This window comes from Borostomias antarcticus, assembly GCF_949987555.1.
Source record: "Borostomias antarcticus genome assembly, chromosome: 30".
NCBI lineage: Eukaryota > Metazoa > Chordata > Actinopteri > Stomiiformes > Stomiidae > Borostomias > Borostomias antarcticus.
The window spans coordinates 1,062,994-1,089,501 of NC_140263.1; the positions used below are offsets into that span (position 1 = coordinate 1,062,994).

The 26,508-nt window shown below is 50.1% G+C and overlaps 1 protein-coding gene across 1 annotated transcript in view; it reads right to left on the reverse strand.

Moving 5' to 3' along the window:
- Window positions 1–18,151, reverse strand: part of LOC311327087 (uncharacterized protein) — a gene marked incomplete at both ends in the record, with an annotated part of 168,751 nt that extends 150,600 nt beyond the window's left edge. Inside the window, 2 exons of the mRNA XM_084460110.1 lie at window positions 12,449–12,783; window positions 17,726–18,151. Coding sequence (XP_084316236.1) covers window positions 12,449–12,783; window positions 17,726–18,151 — 761 coding nt within the window. The remainder of the gene's footprint in view (window positions 1–12,448; window positions 12,784–17,725) is intronic.
- Window positions 18,152–26,508: the final 8,357 nt, after the last annotated feature.

Consider the following 26,508-nt stretch of genomic DNA (forward strand, 5'->3'; position numbering starts at 1 on the left):
CTGTATTATGTGGCTGTGAGGAAAGCAAACATTCCACACATTCTGTGGTAGGCTATGATTGATTTAGGCCCAAAAACAGGGAACGATAACACAGATGACCACTTCATAATGTTAGACCACATTAAACATTTTCCCCTCTGGGAAATTAAGACTCTCATCTTAATCACCCGGTAAATCACACTTAAGCATTTATTTGGCTGCCAACAGAAAAACATATCAATTGAATATGGCTACACAATGAAATGTTTAATGCATAATCAAGTTAACAGACAAACTCAAAGAAAATGACTGAAATTGTTTCTCCAGACTCTGACGTGGGGTGGGACTCAGAGGAGGGAGAGTCTGCAGTGGTCCTTGACCTGACGGTCGTGCCCCCGCCGGTTGCAGCCTCTACATCCAGCGCCACGACCTCCAGTGCCTCCACCTCCAGCGCACCGGCCTCCACCTCCAGTGCCATCTCCAGCGCCTCCGTCTCCACCGCCCACGCCTCCACCTCCGGCTGCCAGCGTCCCTGCCTCAAGGGTCCCTGAGGGCTGGGCTTCCTCTCAGACGCTGTGCTGGAGGCTCATGACCCTAGAGGCCCAGAGGGAAATGGCAGAAGGGATTGGGGCAGTTGTGGGGCAGTTGTGCAGAAGTTGGTGGAGGTCACCACACTACACCACCAGAGCCAACAGGACATCCTCACTGCACTTCATTCCCTCACACATGCTGTCACGGACCTCACACTGTCACTCACTACCACACTCACGGACCTCACACAGTCACTCACTACCACACTCAAGGACCTCACAAAGTCACTCACTACCACACTCACGGACCTCACACATTCACTCACAAACGCACTCACACACCTCACACAGTCACCCACCAACAGACAATAAAATGGTAGAAATGTGAACCTTACTTGTTTGTGTCTTCATAGCTGGCGCATGACCTCAGTGTGGGCCCTTTGGCCCCGCTGGTAAACCTCATGACGGGGAGGGGGCTGAGGGCTTGGGTCCTCATTTTGTGGTGGGGTCTTGACTGGTTCTCATTCTTATCAGCTTTGAATATACATCTTGGCAAACATAACAGAATGATGTACAAGGAGGGGACAGATACCAAGTGAAAGTACTATTGGTTGCTAGTAAAAAGACAATAATGAGGGCTTGGTATAAGGTGGAACCCCCAACCAAGGAGCAGTGGTGGGTGTTGTGGAGGAGATTTATGAGATTTATTTATGCATTGAGGATGCAGGAAGGAAAGTTTGAAGGGAGATGGGAAAAATGGATGGATTATAGAAGGAAGTGTGATGATACCACTAATATTAAAATTGTCATATTTGAGTAAGAAAAAAAAGCTGCATGGATGGAAGTACCCATAAGCTGTTATTGTAAGTTTTTATGTTTTATTGTATTGTCGTTGTATGGATGGAAAATGCTAATAAAGATTAAAGTAAATAAGACAAAGAAAATGTATCTTGGCTATGCACACACCAACAAGCCAGCCGTCACGCGCAGCGCCTGCCTCCAGTCTAGCCCCTACCCTGCTGTGCGCCAGGGTGAATGAGTCATGCGTGGAGCCAGGCCACCGTGCCACTTGTGATGAGCATGTCGGCGTCACATATGATTTGGGTATTTATAGTGTGCACATTTTAGCGATTCACATAGACGTATTCATTCACTGATGGTGCCCTTATGTGGGTGCAGTCGCCATCGCCGTCACCTCTTTGGAGTTCTATCTCGGCCAGTAGCGCCGGATTCATTTAGGCTCGCATTACGCACAGGAGGACTGTCATTCATATGCTTACCAAACAGCAAACAGGTCCACATGATCACATATTAATGACAATCTAATTGGTCAATTATTGCCGTTTGATGGAGTGCCTGCATTAGGTGTGTGACATATAGCGCGGAAAGGTTTGGGACAGCGCATAGGTTCAGTTTGGGGAACAAATCCATATCGGACCATGAATGAGCCGGTTAGAGGACACGTCTAATCTTGCATTGCGATATATGTTTGTGCTGAATTGGGCTATTAGCCTACATGATTGTGCATTCAGAAACTGTCGCTCTTATTCTCTCCATCAAACATTGTAATTCACCGACGCACCACCTGCGTCGCCAGTTCCCCCTGTGTTCAAAAAGGGTGTAGGAAACCGTGTAAATCGGTAGGACAACTTGAGAGGTGTCCTACAAAAGCGCATAGAAAGGCGACTAAATTTTCGCCCTTTCGGCTTGATAGATCGCAATGTTGGGGGGGAAAATGGCGTACGCCTGAAATCGCGAAAAAGACTGTGTAAAATATGGCGTACCTCAATGATAAATGAGGCCCCAGACCAGCACCTACGGGTACTTTGCAATGTTTAATACATCCATGGCTGTTTATCGATGTATTTTCTGTGGGTATTAGGACCAAAATAATTGAATCATGGCATGAAGGCAAAGATCAACTGCTTTGAATTAGCTAGTTATGCTCATAGCTAGCCAGATTACTGCTGTCGGTCCTGTCATATGTAGCTATCTAGGTAGCTGAAATACATCAGAGAGCAGAGCTGAAGAGCACCTGTTGGACCAACCCCAGCTGATGCACCACCATATTTGTCTCCTCTAGGTTCTCTAATGCTACTGCACATGCTGACAACATGCATCATGGGTGGAGGTCTGCACTCTCAAAGTGCCCTTCTGGTTATAGGGTGATTTGTGTCTGTTCTGTCAAGAGACTCGTAGGCTGTGAAAGTTGAGACCATCTAGTTCAGAGAGGGGGGCTACATAAGAGACACTGGGTGATTTTCTTCCACTTGATTTAAAACTCTCTCCTTACTTGAGTTTCTCCAGTCTCCAGTGTGGATCCTCCAGTCCAGCAGAGAGCAGCTTCACTCCTGAGTCTCCTGGGTGATTGAAGCTCAGATCCAGCTCTCTCAGGTGGGCGGGGTTTGACCTCATAGCTGAGGCTAGAGAGACACAGGCCCAGTCCCAATGTCCACCCTTGCAGACTCGCAGACTTAAGGGCGCGCTCCCGCGAAGTCCGCGAGGGCTTAGGGGTGTCCCAATGTCAACTCGGCAAGTGCGCGAGGGCTCTCCGGCAGCCATTTTGAGCCCTTTATGCCCCCTTCCCGTAAGTCTGCATTTCTGCAGACTTAGCCCAAGGGAATTACCCACAGTTCATAGCGTCGTGACGTGAAACACGGGGTTACCTGAAGAACAGCCAATAAACAAGCACGGACAGATCAACCAACCGTAACGTTCACGTTACAGAACAAAATATGTTTTCATGTTTTCAGCTGGACTTGCTTATCTGCACAAGTAGCCTTATAATTAATTTGGTTTCATTATTTTTAAGTATGGGTTATTAACCCCATGGGTTTGTATAATGTGATTTGTTTAAAAATATGTAGGCTATGGTTATAATTTACATCGATTTCTGTTGCTCTAAATCATATGATTGCCCAGTTAAAAGCAGTATGACATTAATTACCCATTTCGGTGCAGTGTTCTTTGAATTGAGATTTCCAACATGAATATGGAAAGAGTTGTGAGGTGCAGGAATGTGTATACATAATATATTATCATTCTTAAGTTAATACTTTTGGATTCATCACAAACAAGAATCACAGGCAGTAATGTAGGATCGATGCGATCCTACTAACAAATACTGGGTTGGGTTGATATTTGATCGCAGATGCGATCGCATATGACCACAAAATGAAATGATTTCAAGTTGAACAAATGTTTTGAGGGTAACACAGAGAGTTCTGATAATGTAAAGGGGATTTGACTCAGCCAAAATTAATTTACACGAAGGCCTACAAGAAAAACATGTACAATTTACAAATTGATTTAAAAAAAAGCCCCACGCCCACAATAGTAAGAAATATGTTTTCACGTCAACGTAATGTGATGTCACAAGTGCTGTCCCATTTTAGTTATACCAATTCGAGCCCTTGCAGCCTCGCGCACTCGATCACTTCACCAGGTGACGTCAATAAGTCTGTGAGGGCTCAGGGCTTGAGGGTTTAGGGGGGACATTGGGATTGGGCCACAGCCTTCCTCTGTGACCATGCAGCCCGACAGCCTGTAGAAACAGATCGATACAAACACATTACTACCCTCTGCTGGTGAAAAGAGAGAGTTGAAGGATTATATTCCATCTTCCTACAGACAAATATTTGAACATTGGATCTGCCCTGGTTCACACATTGTCAGATTCTTGAATACAAAGTGATATTTTTTGTCTGTCAATATGTTTGATATGCTTTCTCTTCCTTGTAACCCATGCTAAATAAGAATGCTCTGAAACTCCAGGTTTATTATAGAAATGGAAAAGTCTGGCCTCTGTAGTACTGAGACATTCCAATCCAACCAATGAAACTCCTCATGAGAGTTCAGGTAGGTTTACACTGTAGTTTATCTGTAGTTACTGTAGTTTAGCTGTTTCTAGTGGGAACATTGGTCCTCATTCCTGAACATTTTCTTAAGTGTCTTCTTAAATGTCTTCTTACGAACTTCGTAAGACCAACCCTAAGAAAGATCCCCGCCGGATTCATGAATGGGTGGAAATGTGTTCCTAAACCGCCAAAGTGTTCTCAGCTGTGCTCCCCTTCTTAAGTTGAATGCGTGTTCTCGTACACCTGAATCTGCATACATAAACGCCCCGCCAGCTCCTTACTACAGGGTCGTGTGCACACAAAATCCCCAGACAGCGCGGTAAAGTTTAGACGTTCCCAATTGACATGCTTGATGTTCAAGGTCACGTGCAAATTCGACGTTTTATTCGTCACATGCAACATACCAGTAAAATGAGCAGTGAGATGTTTCTCCGCTGGCTCTTATAACGTGCACACTAAGCTTAAGCAAGGTAAAACAAACCAATACAAAATAACAAAAGAAAACAAGACGGTAGGCTATATATGGACTTTTAATACAATATGCAAAATATATAGCCTACATGAAAGTGATGGGATGTGCTGAGAGCAGATTGAAGCCTACAGTTTAGTTAAATGCATGAGTAGGCTACTTATGGATCTTGATAGGCCCTATATCTATATTATGTAGATCCATTTGATATATTTTAGTTATGGAAATTCACATGTTTACAGTATTTACAGAATGTAGATGTGTCCATTCTGACGACTATGGAATGTAAGGTGCTGTTGTGCTGAGTCTTAGTATAGCAACTGAGTTTAGTGCTTATTTTTTCATTCACTGCCATTTGCAGTGTTTGTGTAGTGGTTTTATTTATTTTAGGACACTGCGATGCCTTGTAGAATCATGATTGTGAAACGTAATTGGAAATGATACAAATATCCTCGTATTTATGATTATGATTATTATTCAAGCCTAGGATGTCTGTAGAATTGATGTGAACGCAATCACCTCGGATTTCTCATAAATTCAGCCCTTGCGAACGGGCGCACTCCAATCTTGCCTAACTACGACTGCATTTCCGCGTTCTTAAATCCTGTTCTTAGATAAGAAAAAATCCGAGATAAGAAACCATTCAGGAATGCCAGAATTGTCCCGGGAACTTCGTAAGTGGAGTTAAGAAGAAATTTCTTCTTAACTTCTTCTTAACTGCGTTCAGGAATGAGGTCCATTCAGCTGATCATCTGCTACAGATGTTGGAAGTTAGAAATGTAACTTGCTGCAGCATTTCACGTCGCGGTATTTGGCAGGGAAATCCCGTTGGAAATCTCGTGGGATTTCAGACGGGTGTTATTTCGTTTTAGTGATGCACCACCGCCAGGTGGCGTCTTTGAGTAGATTTAGCAGGCTGGGCTCTGTTTTTCTCCTATAGTCTACGAATGAAGCATCATTAAATTTCAAATTCTTTAATTTAAATGCTCTGTTGTAAAGCACTTTGAGCTTAAGGTATCTGTATGAAAGGGGCTATACAAATAACGTTTAATTGTTATTATTACCTTGTTCTCAAACACATGTTTTATCCATCTCGATGTAATTTAATTATTACGAACACCTATAATATATCTAGGCCTACAGTAGCCTATCTATCTCGGCAACTGACGTCGGGTCAAGACGTGGTGGCTGTTAGGTCAAATGCGCAAAATAACAGTATTGTAAATATATTTGTTAGTAAAGATGTGGTGAACGTGAGGGTTTTGCGTTTTGTTTCTGGAACGCATTCAACTGGTAGGCTACTCGTAAACCCCGGAAGTAAATTTGAAGCCAGGGCACCAGCTAATGTAGCCAAGTCTGAGCGCAGTAGGCTATATGGCTTCAGCACAATACAAAGACAAAATAAGCTTGATCGGAGGTGTGGATCCATACAAAATTGAAATAGTCGCCATGAGTAAAGATCACTCATTGCCAATCATATCCGGACATTAACTATCTTGTGCATATCTTATTTATACCGGCCGCCAGCTGTTCAATGAACGGCTATAGGGAATGCGCAGTTTCGCGCTGGCTACAGCCTATTATATGCACAGTTTCGCGCTATGTAGGCTATTATAAATATGTATTATTGATTGGGACTCGCTGGGGACTGGTGGAGAGACGCAGAGCCTCCCCAGACGCGAACTGTCTATCTACTGTCTACTTAGGCTATAAAAGAAATTCAATAGGGCCTATAGAACGCCTTACTTTGTACAGTAGGCTACAATTACAAGACGCATAGGCCTAGCCTACCGTACAAAATGATGCGTTCTCATATGCCTATATTAACTTAGATACTTAGAGATGTATTTCTCTTTCTGTTAGGATCAAAAGTATCACGAAAGCGGTTGTCATTTGATTCTGGAATAACAATGGAATGATGATTAATTTACTAAAATCCATTTTCGGTTTAAATAAATATCTAGTACTGTACCTAGGCTACTATAATCTAACGTTAGCTGAAACCAATCAACAGCGAAATTAGGTGAGGTGGAAAACCGTTTGGAAATCGAAAATGTGAACGCACTCAGTCTTGCACGCACGCAGTAGCCTTGTACTAGAATGGATTCCCTGTCTCACGTTCTGCCTTTATTCAGGCTATGCACCTTGCAATCAATGTATTTTTATATCTACAGTAGACTGTAGACTGTCTTTTATTTCGCTACTGGTATAGCCTACTTTCAGTGTGCGTCGTTATACTGTAGGCTAATAGGCTTTCGCGACCAAGGACCGAATGATATCCATTGAACAATCAAATCATCGCTAACAATGAAACAATGACTAGAACTTCTCCTGGGGACAGGGTGTGTTCAGATGGTATGGTAATACCATATGGCCATTATAGCGTGAACAATACAAATGGTAAGTGCAGCAAGATATTTTGAAATAAGATACCGTTGGTCAATGTTTTTTTTCTTCCGTTTTTTTTATCATCATCATCATCATCATCATCTTCATCCGCTTATCCAGGGTCGGGTCGCGGAGGCAGCAGCTCCAGCAGGGGGCCCCAGACATCCCTTTCCCTAGCAGCATCAACCAGCTCTGCCTGGGGAATCTTTAGCCGCTCACAGGCCAGTGCGGAGATGTAGTCCCGCCACCTAGTCCTGGGTCTACCCCGCGGCCTCCTCCCAGCCAGACACGCCTGCAACACCTCCCTAGGGAGGCGCCCAGGAGGCATCCTCACTAGATGCCCGAACCACCTCAACTGGCTCCTTTCGACGCAAAGGAGCAGCGGCTCTACTCCGAGTCTCTCCCGGATGACTGAACTTCTCACCCGATCTCTCAGTGAGACCCCAGCCACCCTCCGGAGAAAACTCATTTCGGCCGCTTGTATCCGTGATCTCGTTCTTTCGGTCATGACCCATCCTTCATGACCATAGGTGATTTTTATTTGCAAAAAAATTTCACACATGCATGTCATTGATATAGAAACACAAAATAAAATGCCTTAATCCTAGTACCAAATGCATACTGTATATCCTGTAATACAGTACTGTATTTTACAGTCCTCTCTTGCCCCATACAGCCAGCTCAACTGCGAAAAAGAGCCCTTGAAATAGAACTCCGACGAGAGCGCAACATCTCGTTGATTCGGTTCTTCAGCTGTTTCATGTTGGTGAAGGTGGGGCATCTTAGGAGAACTGCATCTGTGATGCATTTCCGGACGTTCTGTGGCAAGGCCTGCTTGCCTCGTGAACCATCCCAGTTGGTGTTCCGCACCCAGGCCTGATAAGTCCCACGGGTTAGGATGGCACGAAACAGAAGGGCACCATAACGATCTAGGTCATGTGACGTCAATGAATGCCAGTGTTAGGGTGTGGGTTAACGTTGGCTAGCCTGATCATAAGTTTTACTTATGTATTTGTCTTTGCTATATTAAGATAACATAACTACCAATCGCCACTGGTGATTTGGGGTGTTACAGCAGCAGAGTGGCATAAGGCTACAGTAGGCCTTTTCTTTCCATAGCATAGGCTACGTCATCTACTGGTCTCAGAAGGCTATGTTAAATAGGGCTAAGGGCTTGCGTCGATTTAGGCTACGGATAAATTGAGGGTGTCCCTCAGTGAGTTTTAAACGAACGTTTGTAATGAATTAATATGCTTATATTGCCCATATCTGCGGCGAGGTTTAAAATAGTAGGTAAGTACAAACTTCTGCGTCATTACTGACATAAACCTGTTCAATAGCCTGTCTCGTTATATTCAAGTCTCGTCATAATATGGGCGCTATAAAGCCTAATTTATACTTCATAAAACGGCTCATGGCTCTTGCATTGTCTTTAGCTTCCATTCCATGGAAAACAAATTGCTTGGCCTCCATTCATTGTGAAAATTGTATAGGCCCAATCGATTAGCCTGTATTGTCCTGTAAATGCAACATCGACGTATTTGCTAATGTAGCCTAATGTAGCCTAATCGACCATAATGTAGTAATCAAATGCAACTAGGTCATGGTGACGTCAATGAATGCCAGTGTTAGGGTGTGGGTTAACGTTGTAATATATCTAGACTACATGCATTGTGGTATTTCTTTATATAGCCAATTGTTTCTCAATAAACAGTTATGTCATCCTCTGAGTCCGAATGTAGGCTAATAGACCGGCAGCTCTAAATGCCTTCCCAATCAATGAGACATGGTTGTAAAAATGATGTTTTGTTGATGAAAATGATAAAACTGAAAAACATGGAGAGTCATTGCATTGATCGATGCAGTCCGCTACCAGCAAACACTGAAAATACAGGTCCTCCAGCGAACCTGGACTAGACTATTGTAACCCCCCCCCCCCAAATTATTTTATATTCAAATAAACTGGATGAACCGGTTTCATAGAGGGGGGTAGCCTGCGTTAGCGGGTGCTTTGCCATGACCGGCCATTGAATTTATGTGTTGCCATTCATTTAAACCACCATCTCATCTAGACTACTTCTGTTGCTGCATTTTTACATTTATGCTTTCATGATTTTAGAGCGCAATAAACATTTTCCAGGATTCCAAAAAGTCCATCCATTCATCCAACTTTGTTCTGAGCGCAGCGCAGGCTGGTAGCCTACTGTCAAGGGTCACGACTGATGCACTCCCTTAACACGTCTCAACTCCCGAGACCATCAAGATAATTTCAATATGAAAGACCTTGGGATTCCAGGAGTCAAGGCCGTTTCAGACGGGGAGCGACATTCCGCCTGCGTTCTCGCTCGGAGCGGGGGACGCACGCGTCCTGCGCGCAGCGGGGCAAGCTGACTACAATTCAGCTCTTGTCGCGGGCGGGCGCGCAGCCTAGTTCCATATGAGAACACTCCTCGGTCCAATTCCGTATAGTAGATCAGCCTGTGTACTTTCAACGAATGTATTATTAGACATAATATCATAATAATATATAAAGCCTTCAACGACCTCCTGCTGCCTGCCTGATGGCCTCAGGGCTAAAGAGACCGCGCGATCATTCCTGTAGCTGCTTTGCTGCTAATGCGAGTTCGTCTCCGTTCCTGCCCGAGAAACAGAAGTTGAACTTATAGCATCAAAATAGCTACAGGAATCAACGTTGTAAAGTTAGATATCTGCTTTTTAGCCACCGACAGCTACCGTTAATATTATGGAAGCTGCTGTCGTGAGCTAACGTGCTATCACGGTCTTATCGTGCAGCTTCACAGCCTGCTATTAGCAGACAGCATTAAGTTGATAAAATCACACTTGCACATCATTAGAATTCCAACCATTTATATGGGATTTATCATTCAACTAAACATGGAACCTGAATATTACCTGATATTTCAACCTGCTGCCATCAGTGATCGGCGCGTCTGCTTGTTTGAGTCATGAATATCTTACGCAGTTATATTCCATGTAGTGTCCCAAAACTGTTAAATCATTCCCCATGTAGTTCACTATGAGTCGCACTCAATACATCCATGGTAATAGGGAGGGAGTGAGTGAACCATTTCAAACACATCTCTGGTCATCTCCGTTAGCCATCTTCCTCGTCCTGATGCCATGTTCCATATGAGAACACTCTGCCTAATGTATTAAACTTCTACTTGTCCCGACAGTTAACAGATATAGACCCGGCGACAGTTACAGAGATAGAAACTATAAATAGATAGGCTTTGTTCGTAATAATTAAATTACAACCAGACAGACAACAAGGAGTTTGAGAACGGTAGGCTAATCTAATGTGCGAGCCAGCAATGGGTCAATGAGTGGTATTACTGCGCCCCTATGGGCAGGCGAGCGGTGGTGCGGAATGACGTAAAGCGCCTGTTAGAATACCGCGGGTCAAGTTACATTCTTATGTTCCCACATCTGTATGATTATAACAGTTCATAATATCTCCTATCATGTCATTGATAAGAGTCTCATTCCAAAGATGCGAAACTCTGGTTTAAAAAGCTCTGGCAGCATTTCTCTGTTAGTCTGCATCCATTCAGTCTGTAGGGAGATGATGATGATGATGAAGATCACCAAACTGGTCCATTTGCAATGAACACATGATGTATAAGGAGAGATGTCCTGTCTATGCAGTCCCCTGGAGCAGACAGGTTCAGAGGCAGGGTTCTGAAGGAGTGTGCTGTACAGCTGGGAGTCCAGCTCACCCAGCTATTCCAGCTGTTTTAAACACAGGTTTGTCTCAGCAGCTCCCGACATCATCCCCTCATGCCAAGACTATGAACGATGGACCCTGAATCAGACCCATGGATAATGGACAGTGGATCATGGATCATCTCAATCCAGCTCACCCAGAATCTCCAGCCTGTCCCTTTTCCCTTGACTACCCTGCAACCTATCACCCCTGACTACACACACACTATAACTGATACTTAAACAATGTTACACAAACACACCAGTACTTTAACAATGTTATTATTATCAAGGGATATGCTGTTTCTGAGCCAGGGAGAGCACATTTGGAGTTTGTCTGTTAAATAATGGTCTGTTCAAAGTTATCTTTAGAGTGCATTACACGAATGCCAGAGTGGCAAAAATATACCCAGAGACTGATGACACCTGTAATCGGTGCAAGCAATCACCTGCCAATCACACACACGTTCTGGTCCTGCCATGAGTTGACAGATTTCTGGCGCGAAATTTACGGTACACTCAGTACTCGACACAGACCTCAGACCTTTATTGACTATTTGAACAATACTACTATCCCCCCAGATGACTAGATACTGCCCCCCCCTTCCCCTACCTCATCTACCCCCCTTCCCTTTTCTGTACTGTTTGGTTTTGTGTGTCTGTCTCGTCTTTATTTACAGTTTATCATTCATTTATTTACTACTTCCCTGCTTTCAGTATTGTAACGATCCGTCTTCGGAAATGATGAGGAGAGTTTCACTTGTGAATGGTGATTTATTTTCTCTCTTATTTGACCGGCAACTATATGGCCCACGTTTAAACACATAGTAAAGTTCTCTGCATCTCAACTCGCATCACCCGCGTCTCTCACCTCGTCCCTCACTCTTAAAATTCCCGGGGGAAACAACACCCCCAGCTAAATAGTGGTGCCCCTAAGACCATATAACTAGAGCGAACCCCAGAACATTACACTATCCCCCCCCTTCTGAGCTCTCGCCCCGAGAGACACATTAACAACATGCACAACACCAGTATAACAAAACATTTCCAAAATTTTTTTTTTCATTCCAAGCAGAACATTTTTTTCTTTTTCTTTTCACTTTACACAAAGTCCTCGAAACGACCTGGCGGCCGCCTCTGCCTTTGTGGTCGCGTTGCCCCCGTCAGATGGACGGGATCAACCTGCTGCTGCTCCAGGACAGAAAGCGTCCAGGGGGTGCGATGCCTGTCACATCACTGACCCAGTCAGTGATTCTGATGGGCCCGAAACAGGGCAAGGAGGGGCCCCGTCTGCTGATGGACCACGGTACACTTCCCTTGAACGTTATGTACGTCCGGGCCCGATGGTAGCCGGAACACTGTCTCTCGGTGAAACCGCTGGGAGAACTGGGTCTTGGAGAGGGAGACAATCCCCTCTGTACGGGGCCAATCTGTCTCTGTGAAGAGCAACTTTTCTCCCCCTGAGCGGCAGCTGCACCCTGTATACCACCTCCCCCAACCTCTCCAGCACCCTGCAAGGCCCCAGCCAGTGACAGTCCAGTTTAGGGCACCGCCCCCTCTTCCTCTGAGGGCTATACACCCACACCAGTTCCCCAGCCTGGAAGTGCCTCCCCTTAGCCCGCACATTGTAGTTCCGTTTTTGCCTCATGCCCGCCTTTTCCAGCTGATCCCGGGCAAAGTTGTGGGCGGCCTCCATCCGATCCTGGAGTCTCCTGGCATACTCCCTCCCCGGGGGAACGGGGGGAGTGTCAGGGGGCTTGCCAAACGCCACCTCCATTGGCGTCCAAAGCTCTCGGCCCAGCATGAGCAGTGCTGGAGTGCAGGAGGTGGATTCCTGGACGGCGGATCGGTATGCCATGAGAACAAGAGGGAGGTGCATGTCCCAATCTCGCTGGTGCTGTGATGGTTTGGTTAGGGACCCAGGCGCAACAGGAAAGGAGGAGGCAAGGAACGGTAAAGCCCGGAGGGGCGATTTAATAAGATAACACAAAGGGGGAGCCACAAAAAGGATGCCACAAAAATATAATAGGATGGAAATAATAGGAGCCACCAAATTGCCACTAAATAATAATAAATGTCCTTGGCTCAAGGGAGCCGGAGGGATCGGGAGGTGGAGCAGGGTGAGGGCTCTGCTAGCTGGTACACTCAGCAGAGGGGGTCCGGGATACTGGAGAGACGAGGAGGAGAGGCAGGGTGAGTGATAGTAATCACGAGCAGGAAACGAGAAAAAAGCACTACAAAATACAGGTAAGTAATATCGTAGGCTAGGCTATACTTTACCACATATGTTATGGTAAGATCTGGCGAAGAGTGGAGTGTAGACCAGGTTCTTGTAGGGGTTGAAGGTGATTGCAGAACGAGGGACAGGTGTGGTGATGATGAATTGGAAACCGGTGAGTAGAGCCGAGCCCGCGTCATCGTCGGAGACGAGCGCGCCGTTCTTGTCGTTGTGCACGGGCCGATGTGCTGGGCATGTCGGGATCCGACTCTTCGTCACCGGAGTGGGAGGAGACTGCCGAGTCCGCGGAGCTGGCCGGAGACGGGGAACGCCCGGTAGTGGGGGGAAACTCTGGAGAGTCAGAGCGTTGCATGCCTGGGCCGATGCGACGTGCGGTAGAGCGCGTAGGACGCCCCGAGCGCGCAGCGGGCCCAGAGGGGAGAGAGGGAGGCGGTTGTGGAGGCGAGGGCATGCGAGCCGTAACAGGACCCCCCCCCCCGAGGGGAGCCACCAGGCGACCGACCGGGGGCGTCAGGATGGGCCCGGTAGAAGTCCCAGAGGAGAGACGGGTCCATAATGAGCTGCCTGGAGATCCAGCTGCACTCCTCGGGGCCGTACCCCTCCCAATCCGCCAGGTATTGGAAACCCCGACCCCGGCGGCGCACCTTCAGCAGCCGCCGAACCGTCCACTGGGGATGCCCGTCGACCATCTGGGGAGGCGGAGGAGCCGGGGCAGAAGGCATGAGGGGACTCGAGGAGACAGGCTTGACCTTGGACACGTGGAACACAGGGTGTACCCGCATGGAAGCAGGGAGCTTAAGGCGTACCGCAGCTGGGTTCAGGACACGGTCGATCTCGAAGGGCCCAACGGTTCCTGGAGGGGACCTGGAGCAGAAGGTCAGCGGTGGAGAGGTAGACTCGTTGACCGGAGTTGAGCAGGAGTGCGGCGGCGGTTGGCCCCGCGGCAGGAGCGCTCGTTGGAGCGGAGCAGGGCCCTGCAGACCTCCCTCCAGACACGGCGACAGCGGCGGAGGTGGGCCTGGACGGAGGGGACGGAGGCCTCCGACTCCTGGAGAGAGAACAGCGGGGGCTGGTACCCGAGGGATGACTCGAACGGAGACCTGCCAGTGGCAGCGCTGGTCAGGGCATTGAGGGAGTATTCGACCCAGGGTAGGTCCTTGCTCCAGGAGGTGGGGTGGAGAGCCAACACACAGCGGAGAGCGGACTCCAGGCTCTGGTTGGCCCGTTCAGCCTGGCCGTTGGTCTGCGGGTGGTAGCCAGAGGAGAGGCTGATAGTGGCGCCTATCTCCCTGCAGAAGGCCCTCCAGACCTGGGAGGTGAATTGAGGCCCACGGTCTGAGACAATGTCCCTGGGGAGGCCGTGGAGCCGGTAGACGTGCTGGACGAGGAGCTCGGCGGTCTCCGCAGAGGACGGGAGCTTGGGGAGCGCCACAAGGTGGACCGCCTTGGAGAACCGGTCCACCACGGTGAGGATGACCGTGTTGCCCCTGGAGGGGGGAAGACCGGTGATGAAGTCCAGGGCGATGTGGGACCAGGGACGGCTGGGGACCGGGAGAGGACGCAGGAGGCCAGCCGGGGGCTGGTGGGACGCCTTGCTGCGGGAGCAGACGGGACAGGCGACAACAAACTCCCGGACGTCGGACCTCATGGAGGGCCACCAGAACCGTCGGCTCAGGAAGGAGAGGGTGCGGTGAACCCCGTGATGGCACGCAAACCGGCTGGCAGGCCCCACTGGAGCACCCGGGACCGGACCGAGTCAGGCACGAAGAGCCGGCGAGGAGGGACGTTGGCCGGACTGGGTTGGGCGCGTTGGGCCTGCCTCACCACTGCCTCAATGTTCATGGTGACCACCCCTATCGACACGCGAGGCCGGCAGGATGGTCTCAGGCTCCGCGGGGGGCGCCTCGGGCGCGTGGAGGCGGGACAGCGTGTCGGCCTTGGCGTTGCGGGAGCCAAGGCCGGAAGGTGAGGGTAAAATCGAACCTCCCGAGGAACTGTGACCACCGCGCCTGGCGGGAGTTGAGGCGCTTGGCCGCCCGGATGAAGGTCAGGTTCTTGTGGTCTGACCAGACGAGGGTGGTGTGTTCCGCGCCCTCAAGCCAGTGGAGCCACTCCTCCAAGGCCCCCACCACCGCCAACAACTCCCTGTTCCCGATGTCGTTATTCACCTCAGCTGGGGTGAACCGGCGGGAGAGGAAGGCACAGGGGTGCAACTTCTGGTCCTCCACTGACCGCTGGGACAGAACAGCACCGATGCCTGTGTCCGATGCGTCCACCTCGACCACGAACTGCCTGGAGGGGTCAGGATGGAGAAGGACCGGAGCGGTGGTGAAGCGCTCCTTGAGCGCGGAGAAGGCGGCGCTGGCAGCCGGTGTCCAGATGAACGGACGCAGGGACGAGGTGAGGTGGGTGAGGGGAGCTGCTACTCGGCTGTAGTCCCGTATGAAACGGCGGTAAAAGTTAGCGAAGCCAAGGAAGCTCTGAAGTTGCCTCCGGGTAGTGGGTTGAGGCCATTCGGCTACGGTCTTGATTTTGCGGGGGTCGGGTCGCGTCAAGCCTCCCTCCACAATAAGCCCCAGGAACTCCACTGATGAGGAGTGAAAGGTGCACTTCTCCGCCTTAATGTACAGGCGGTTCTCCCGGAGACGCTGGATGACCATGCGGACGTGTTGGACGTGCTCCTCAGCGCTCCTGGAGAACACCAGGATGTCGTCCAGGTAGAGGACCACAAAAACGTCCAGCATGTCCCTGAGCACGTCGTTCATGAGCGCCTGAAAAACGGCGGGGGCATTGGTGAGGCCGAAGGGCATGACGAGGTACTCGTAGTGGCCACGGGAGGTCTTGAAGGCGGTCTTCCATTCGTCCCCCTCACAGATACGCACCAGGTGATAAGCGTTCCTGAGGTCCAACTTGGTGAAGATGGTGGCACTGATGAGGGGTTCGAAGTTGGAGCTCATGAGGGGGAGTGGATATTTATTCTTGACCATGATGTTGTTGAGCAGCCTGTAGTCGATGCACGGCCTCAGATCTCCTCCCTTCTTCTTAACGAAGAAAGAACCCCGCTGCCACCTGGGATCGAGATGGTCGGATGAGGCCCTCGGCCAAGCACTCGGAGATGTAGGTGTCCATGGCTGCTTTCTCCGGGAGGGAGAGGTTGTAGAGACGACTGGCTGGGAGAGGGGCGCCAGGGTGGAGCTCGATGGCGCAGTCGTAGGGTCGATGAGGGGGGAGTGTGCGGGCGAGCTCCTTAGTGAAGGCCTCTCCGAGGTCGTGGTACATCGAAGGGACCGTGGAGAGGTCCGGAGGAGCGGGACGGGGCCGGTCAACCCGAGTGGAGGTCTGAGCAGCTCGAGGCAGGTGGTGCTCCAGCTGAGGATGCGCCCCGAGCTCCAGCAGACATGAGGGGTGTGGAGTTCCAGCCAGGGCCTCCCTAGGATGAATGGAGCGTCGGGAGAGTGGATGACGAAGGGGCGGACGTCCTCCACGTGGTTTCCCGAGACTGTGAGGGTGAGGGGCAGGGTCCGGTGCGTGATGGGGCCCATGGGATGGCCATCCAGGGCGAAAGCCGAGAGGGGCCTCTCCAGAGGGGAGAGAGGGAGCGCCGCTTTGTGGGCGAACTGGACGTCCACGAAGCTCTCGTCGGCACCGGAGTCGATGAGGGCAGGGACGGAGAGCGTGTGCCCCTGCCAGGCGAGGGTGACAGTGAACCTGGCGGCACGGGTCCGGGATTGGGGATTGATGAGCCGGCTGACTCGGTACCCCCTGGCGAGTGAGCCTACTCTTATTGCCGCCCTGGGAGGCGCAGAGGGACAGAAGTCGACGGCGTGCGCTGGGCTAGCGCAGTATATGCACAGTCCGTTCAGACTCCGGCGCTCACGCTCTGCAGGGGTCAGTCGGGTCCGGCCCAGTTGCATGGATTCCTCTCCAGCGGTGTTTGGGGGGGCGAGGGAGGCCGGGGCAGGCCGAGAGAGACCGGTAGAGGGAGGTGGAGACGGTCTGGGTGCGCTGTGGTGTTGGTGCGCCCGCTCGCGCCTGCGTTCCCGGTCGCGCTCGTCTATGGCTATGGAGAGGAAGACGAGTTGGTTCAGGGTCGCTGGTCTGTCTCTTCCAGACAGGCTGTCCTTCATGGCTTCCCCCAGGCCCCGTCGGAAGGCGCTGTACAGTGCAGACTCGTTCCAGGAGCAACGGGCAGCGAGGATGCGGAACTCCGTGGCGTAGTCCGCTACTGAGCTGGAACCCTGGGTGAGGGCGGAGAGAGCAGCGTCCGCGTCCTGTCCGTGGACGTCGTGGGCAAACACGGTCCTGAATTCTGTCACGAAGGCAGTGTAGTCCTGCATGTAGGCAGCTGCGCCCTCGCGACCCGCCATGACCCAGCGGCGAGCCCGTCCCGTGGTGAGGTTGGCGATGTAGGCTATACGAGCAGACGCAGTGGAGTACATACTTGGCACATCAGCCACTGGAGAGCTGAGTGATCAGTTCTGAAGGTAAATGGCAGGCCACAGAGGTAGTACATAAAGTGTTTTATTGACTTAATGACAGCCAGGAACTCCCGGCGGGTGACGCAGTAGTTCCGCTCCGCCTTGTTGAATGTGTGGCTGAAGTAGGCTACCGCTCTTTCTCCTTCTGGCCCCACCTGAGACAGCACGGCCCCCATGCCCACGTTGCTGGCATCGGTATCCAGGACAAACGGCAGGGAGGGGTCTGGGGGTCGGAGCACAGGGGCTTCTGTCAGTGCTTGTTTTAGGAGGTCAAACGCCTGCTGACACTCAGGCGCCCAGGTGAAGTCAGCACCTTTCTCCTTCAGTGGGAATAGGGGCTCAGCGATGCAGGAGAACCCCCTCACAAACCTCTTGTAGTATGAGGCGAGCCCCACGAAGCTCTCAAGCTGCTCTTCATCTGTGGGGGTGGGCCACTCTTTGATCGCCCTTATCTTCTCCTCCTGCGTGCTGATGCCCTCTCCCATCAGTTTGTGTCCTGCTCTTGCTGTGTTCGCCACTCCGCCGCTCCGATCACCTGCAGCTCCCTGCAGACCGGCCCTCCTCCCTCGTGCTCAGGGCATATTCTCACGTCCTCCCGGAGCTCTCTCTCCCTTGCCTCCCTCTTCTCGCAGTGTCGACACCTCCCCGGAGCACAGGGGCATCGGGACAGGGCATCAGCGTTGGTGTGGCGGGCTCCGGCCCTGTGCTCAATGGTGAAATTGAAGTCTGCCAGCTTCTCCAGCCATCGGCACACCTGCCTCTCTGGCTCTCGAAAGGACATCAGCCACTGGAGAGCTGAGTGATCAGTTCTGAAGGTAAATGGCAGGCCACAGAGGTAGTACCTAAAGTGTTTAATTGACTTAACGACAGCCAGGAACTCCCGGCGGGTGACGCAGTAGTTCCGCTCCGCCTTGTTGAATGTGTGGCTGAAGTAGGCTACCGCTCTTTCTCCTTCTGGCCCCACCTGAGACAGCACGGCCCCCATGCCCACGTTGCTGGCATCGGTATCCAGGACAAACGGCAGGGAGGGGTCTGGGGGTCGGAGCACAGGGGCTTCTGTCAGTGCTTGTTTTAGGAGGTCAAACGCCTGCTGACACTCAGGCGCCCAGGTGAAGTCAGCACCTTTCTCCTTCAGTGGGAATAGGGGCTCAGCGATGCAGGAGAACCCCCTCACAAACCTCTTGTAGTATGAGGCGAGCCCCACGAAGCTCTCAAGCTGCTCTTCATCTGTGGGGGTGGGCCACTCTTTGATCGCCCTTATCTTCTCCTCCTGCGTGCTGATGCCCTCTCCCATCAGTTTGTGTCCTGCTCTTGCTGTGTTCGCCACTCCGCCGCTCCGATCACCTGCAGCTCCCTGCAGACCGGCCCTCCTCCCTCGTGCTCAGGGCATATTCTCACGTCCTCCCGGAGCTCTCTCTCCCTTGCCTCCCTCTTCTCGCAGTGTCGACACCTCCCCGGAGCACAGGGGCATCGGGACAGGGCATCAGCGTTGGTGTGGCGGGCTCCGGCCCTGTGCTCAATGGTGAAATTGAAGTCTGCCAGCTTCTCCAGCCATCGGCACACCTGCCTCTCTGGCTCTCGAAAGGACATCAGCCACTGGAGAGCTGAGTGATCAGTTCTGAAGGTAAATGGCAGGCCACAGAGGTAGTACCTAAAGTGTTTAATTGACTTAACGACAGCCAGGAACTCCCGGCGGGTGACGCAGTAGTTCCGCTCCGCCTTGTTGAATGTGTGGCTGAAGTAGGCTACCGCTCTTTCTCCTTCTGGCCCCACCTGAGACAGCACGGCCCCCATGCCCACGTTGCTGGCATCGGTATCCAGGACAAACGGCAGGGAGGGGTCTGGGGGTCGGAGCACAGGGGCTTCTGTCAGTGCTTGTTTTAGGAGGTCAAACGCCTGCTGACACTCAGGCGCCCAGGTGAAGTCAGCACCTTTCTCCTTCAGTGGGAATAGGGGCTCAGCGATGCAGGAGAACCCCCTCACAAACCTCTTGTAGTATGAGGCGAGCCCCACGAAGCTCTCAAGCTGCTCTTTATCTGTGGGGGTGGGCCACTCTTTGATCGCCCTTATCTTCTCCTCCTGCGTGCTGATGCCCTCTCCCGTCAGTTTGTGTCCTGCTCTTGCTGTGTTTGCCACTCCGCCGCTCCGATCACCTGCAGCTCCCTGCAGACCCCCAGAGCTTCCCTCGTGCTCGGGGCATATTCTCACGTCCTCCCGGAGCTCTCTCTCCCTTGCCTCCCTCTTCTCGCAGTGTCGACACCCCCCGGAGCACAGGGGCATCGGGACAGGGCGTCAGCGTTGGTGTGGCGGGCTCCGGCCCTGTGTTCAACGTGTTCTTCCCTAGGTCCAGCAGGCAGCTTGCAAACTTCAAAAAGTCCAAACCCAATATGCAGAGGTCCTGCACCTCTGCCACCCACACTCGGAATTCCACTGACAGGCCCCCTACTGTTATCACCACCTTTCCCCTCCCCGACATGAGGGGCAGCTCACTTGTCACCGTCCTCAGCTGCACCGATGTCTGCTCCAGCTGTGTCCCCACCGGAACCACGTCGGGCCTCATCAGCGTCGCGGTCGAACCCGTGTCCACCAGGGCCGAACACGGCGCCCCAGCCAGGGTGACGGGGACGTAGCAAAAATTGCCTGCATGCGTCCAGCCCACCACCATGACCGACTCAGTGTCATCGTCTGCTTTTGGGGGGAGTAGACCCCCACTCCCCCAGCTGTGCCGTTTGGCTCCCTCCGCTGGAGACAGATCAGCATGGGACATGGCGCCAGGGGTCCGCTCCGCCCCGCCTAAACGGACCCCCTGCCGTTTCCCTGCTTCTCCGGGCGATTGCGGCAGTCCCTGAGGCGATGGCCGGGCCGGCCACACCCCCAGCAGCGCATGGGCCCCGGGGAACGAGCCGCACCTCCTTGGGGTAGCAATGACACGGCACGAACCAGCTCCGTCATCCGCTCCATCATCGCGCCCACCCACGCCGGCTCCTCTTGAGCTGGGCTGCTCTCCACTGCATCCCTCACCGTGGGGGAGGCCTCTCTCATGCCCTCCTGTGTGGTCCCACCCCTCAGGTCCTCTCTCTCCAGCGCTAGCTCCAAAGCCTCCTGCAGCGTGCTAGGCTGAACCAGTTCACGCAGGTCTCGCGGCTCGATGGCGCGGACAAACTGATCTCTGGCGTACTCACTCAGCACTGCGGGGGGCATATGGCCGTATGCTCATCTTGTAAGTGACTCAATGTCAGTTGCCAGTGCACGAAGGGGCTCACCGGGCTGTCTGTGCCGGTTGCATAGCTCTGGGCGCCTCAGCCGCGCGACTGTCACTCCCTCGTCCTCCGGGATTGCCAACCCCCACTCCCGCACCGGCTTGCCATTCTTCCAAGTCCGGAAGCCCCCCTGACAGACCTCCATCCTCCATCTCCTCTTTAATCTTGCGGCATGACTCGTCTGTTGTATCGTCTGCAGCTAGCTAGCAATAGCGGAGCTCTCTACCGTACAAAGCGCGTGAAAGTCTGAGTTTAATTCTGACACCAAATGTAACGATCCGTCTTCGGAAATGATGAGAAGAGTTTCACTTGTGAATGGTGATTTATTTGTGACAGCGGCTGGTGATTTGGTCCGCAACTCGGCAAACCCCGAAATGCGCTAGAGGGCAAAATATATAAAAAAACGTTTTTTTTCGTTTTTTGTTTTTTGGTGTATTACCAAAGTTGAAGTTGTGAAGAACCTACTTACTATAACAGACAACAGTTTTAGGGTCACGAAATACGTTTAATTAGTCTGCAAACTAAGCTCGTTTTTAGCTGATTTCGAGCAGGGTTTGGGGGCGGGCAGATCGATTAGCATGATTTGGTTTCATTGGCTATTGCTTCCGGCTAATGCTTCCGGGTTCTCCGCCCCCCACCTTTCCCAAACAACACGCCGGCATTCGGTCCCTAGTTTAACCATGGATGCTACAGCTTTTGCTAAAGAGAAGACGGGGAAGGCATCCAGGACATGGAAAGAGTTTTAAGAGCAGCTAAAACTCCAGCAGAGCAGGACTCGTTCGTACACGGAGTTTATTCTTGATGACCTGTGATACAGAGATGACTGTAACAAAGCATGCTGCTACCAAGCGAACGCGAACGACGTACCAGATTCACACCACCGCCAAGCATTCTGCTTTGCTTTGGGGTAAGCTGATCTTTATACTATCTGTGCTGTTTACATTACATTAACGTTAGTCGTTTAGCAGTAGCTCCTTTCTAAACAAGTGACTAAGTCTAGCTAGCATAAGGCACTAGCACTAACTAACAAAGGCTAGCTAGCTAACGTTAGCTAACATGCTAGTTAGCTGAGCTAGCCCTTTGTTCCTAAACTAGCCAGCTACCTAGCACAGGGACATGGCTATAGCTAGTGAGCTATCCCTTTGTTCCTAAACTAGCCAGCAAGGCAGCTAATATCTAGCTAGGTAGCTGAGAGAAACAGAATGAGAGAGCATGAGAGGTATGGTAGTCTGACACCTTTGTTTTTTGTTTTGGTTACAGGATGAGCAAAAAGGTGAGGATTTGCAGCTCTCCCTGGGCCCCTCCATACCAGCCAGCAAGAAGATCACTATGCACTACAGCTCTGATTTTGCACAACAGGTGAGAATACGTTCATCCTATCATGCATTATCTAGTCTATTTAATCCACACATTCTGGTACTATTTTATCTATATGGAGTGCCAGTACTGTGGGCAATAGTTTAATGTACTTTCTTCCTTCTATTCTATTGCAGTTTTGATACTGAGAGACCTGGCATGGTTGTGGCCAGAGAACACCGTGATGCACCGGCCCCCGAGAGAAGGTCTTCTTGTGCAAGCCCCACCCGGACTGGACATGGCCAGACAGACGTATCTCTTTGACAAGATCAGAGAGTTCTGTTCTGATGAGGGACGAGACGTCACATGTCCCCCGCCAAACTCCACAGCAGCTCAGAACAAGACTGTCCGCTTGTAGATTCACTGCAGATCATCAGGACGGACAGCACTGCAGGAGAAAGGCCACAGCCTTTCCTGTTTACTGTTTGTATACTGAAGCGTTGCTTGTTCTCTTGCACAGACTTGCCCACACGTGCACAGACTGCATTGTTAGAATATTGAATACTGAGCTGAGTACTGTTGTTATTACCTTGAGTATTGAGCTGGGGACTGTTATTACTTTGTTGTACACTTGATCACAATGAACACTATGCACCTTGTCTATAAAACAGACAACTGACTGTACACTTTAACACTTAGACAGTTGCCTTTTTTTGTACACTTAACTACTTATGCTTGTACTTTATATTATGTATGTGACAATAAAGAACGTTAAATTTGAACTTCATCTTATATTGTTCTTAACTGCATTCACAACACAAGATTAATACTGACTCAGAGTGTGGGGTCAATAGTGAGAGAGCACCTCACTTGGCAGCCACTCTCAGGTAATACCCCAAGTTGACAGCCACTCTGACAGATAATGACAGATCGTCCAGTGGGGGAGTGGCTGGGGGTGCGGTTACCAGGCTATTGTTCACGCCGATTACCTGGCAGTCAGAGGTGTGGAAAAGTTGGAGAACTTTGGAGGGAGATTTCTCAGCTAAGTTGATTTGGCAGTACTAGCATTCAAATAAGCATATCTTCTTCAAATATGTTCAGAATTCAATGTATGAGACCTCATTTGAAAGCTTACAATCTGCACTTTCATAATCTGTAAAAAACTGAAAAATGAAAAAGCCTAGTTGAGGACCAAATTACCAGCGGCGGTCACATTTTCTCTCTTATTTGACCGGCAACTATATGACCCACGTTTAAACACACAGTGAAGTTCTCTGCATCTCAACCCGCATCACCCGCGTCTCTCATCTCGTCCCTCACTCTTATAATTCCCGGGGGAAACAACAAACAGTGGTACCCCTAAGACCATATAACTAGAGCAATACACAACAACCCCAGAACATTACAGTATTGTTAAGTGCTTTTTCAGGGTTTGGATATGTGGGCAGGAAAGTGGGTGGGTAGGGTTTTGTGTTTTTGTCCTTTTGCTAAAAATCTATAAAAATAATTTTGAAAGAAAGAAAAATAATTGTCTGTTTGTGCGTCCTTCGTAGCACACTCTATTATCAAGGGATATGATGTGATATGATGATGCCAGTGGCATAATGTAGTTACGATGGGCCCCAGCGTGAGCTTATTATGATGGGCCCTATTAGTGCATGTTACTTTAAGCACACACAGCACACACACACTGTAGTTTATACACATTTTACCAACAGTGTGCTGGAATCTACAGTTGAATTAGCTAGCCTACGTTGGCTATTGTACTGGCGAAGTGGAGAGGTCAGAAAGCCATCAGAACCATGCACTCATGCAGTAACAAACAGAGGCTCAATCAAATCAAGTTAACTTTACATAACTATGGCTGGGAAGTGTTGAATCTCGTTGTCTTTTATTATTGTCCTTGATTAGCTCTGCGTTGTGTTTTTTGTTTCCAATAACAGACGGACCCCCAATCTCCAAATATACCACACAGTCCAGTGTCTCCTTTCTCAGGTGTTCCAAATGAATCTCTGCAACACGGGATTTGAGTCTCGAGCAAAAGCGGTTTATTCCAGAAGGTATAACATACAAAAGAACATGGCAATGTCTAATGCACAGATGACCTGTCTGGATGCTGGCTGAACTCAAATCAAATAACATACAGCAGAACAGTGGTTTTAACCTCCTGACGAGAGGGAGGGGTGGGTGTCCCACACCCCCCTACGTCCTTCGAGACAAAGCTGTCTCTCTCTCTTCTCAATCATGCGACCTTGCAACTAAGATAGGATGAGGCGCCTGACGCACATGAGAGACTGTCACCCTTACCCTAGGGACATATACAGCTATACGGTGGGGACCTTTCCCTATCCCTAGACCCCCCTTGGGTAGCATACACCCACACACACTGGAACCAGCTGATAATGTTAATGATTGACAGTTCTTTCTAGCAGCCAGCTCTAGTCATTTCCATCAGAAGGTTTAGGCAAAAACAACAACACATCAGCAAGCAAGTTGCTACTGTAGATAACTCGCCTATAAACTACTGTAAATAGTTGAGCTGTCGATAAGAGCTAACGATAAGTTTACTATTGACATCGATAAACTTTCTGCACTCAGTTTAACCAGGGCTTGTTGCTGTCGGCTTCACAGAACAGGGATGCCTTCATTAGCTGATCTTAGCTAATAATCTTAAAAACATCTGAAAAACACATTGGCTACACAATGAAACAGGCGCTGAGCAACGACCTCACTCCATGATAACAACCTGCCTGGGCACGGCCTACCCCAAATCCCCTTGAGAAACACTTGTAGGCTAACATTACTAACCTATTTGAATGGCATTCCACTATTCTTGCATTGAGCAAAATCGTAGACAATGTCCTTAATATTCAACTCTTGGACTAAGCCTACCATAATGTATATATAACGTTGTGAAATGTACAGTACATCTAACAATAGACTAATGTTATTGTTTGGACTTAATGTCAATCAATTGAGGTTCACATTTTTGAATGTTTGTCACTCAATTGAGGTTCAAATAGTACATGGTAAATGGACTGCACTTATATAGTGCTTTTCCACCTTAGCGGCACTCAAAGCGCTTTACAATGGTCTCTCATTCACCCATTCACACACACATTCACACACCAATGGCGGTAGCTGCCATGCAAGGTGCTAGTCTGCTCATTGGGAGCAATTTGGGCTTATATGCTGATTACTATTAAACATGTGAAGTGCATCAATCATAGGTGTCTTGCTCAAGGACACTCCGACATGTCGACAGTCGGAGCTGGGATTCGAACCACTGACCCTTCGATCACTGAACAACCCGCTCTACCAACTGAGCTACAGCCGCCCCGTCGACTGTTCACCTTTTGCGCCGTGTACCATACTGTCTTGTCTGATCATATAGAGACTTAACATTGGACAAGAACATACACTATTACCCAGCAATCATCATTGCACATCTGTGTATGACAAAAATATGACACGTTTATTAATTTAATCGTTTTAAGTGTATTTGTTTTTGTAGAATAAGCATATAATTCTGTTATTGAGTAAGACTTCTGCAGACTATTTTCTGGAGAAAAAAACATGAGGGGGGATGCCTTTTACATTACATTACATTACAGTCATTTAGCAGACGCTTTTATCCAAAGCGACTAACAATAATTGCATTTAACGTAGGAAGACCCAATGTACTTGCCAGAACTCACAAGTGCATCTTATTTCTAAAACAAGTGACTAAGAGCATAATCTAGTGCTGAAGGCAAAGTGCAAGAATCGCAATCTAAAGTACAGTGCAATATAATATAATACAATAAGTGCTTAGGCGGGAGGATTGAAGAGATGAGTTTTGAGCCTGCGACGAAAGATGGGCAGCGACTCTGCTGTCCTGACATCAGTGGGCAGTTCATTCCACCACTGTGGGGCCAGGACAGAGAAGAGCCGTGACCGTGTCGATCGACCGCAGGAGCCTCGGAGTGACGGGGCAACCAGTCGCCCTGAGGTAGCAGAGCGTAGTGGTCGGGAGGGGGTGTAGGGTTTGACCATGGCCTCGAGGTAGGAGGGGGCTGTTCCTTTCATTGCCCTGTAGGTTAGCGCCAGAGTTTTAAACTGGATGCGAGCCGCTACAGGGAGCCAGTGTAGGGAACGGAGGAGGGAAGTTGTGTGGGAGAATTTGGGGTGGTTGAACACCAGGCGAGCAGCAGCTTTCTGGACAAGTTCCAGAGGTTTAATGGCTGACGCCGGCGCCCCAGCGAGGAGGGAGTTGCAGTAGTCCAGGCGAGAGATGACCAGGGCCT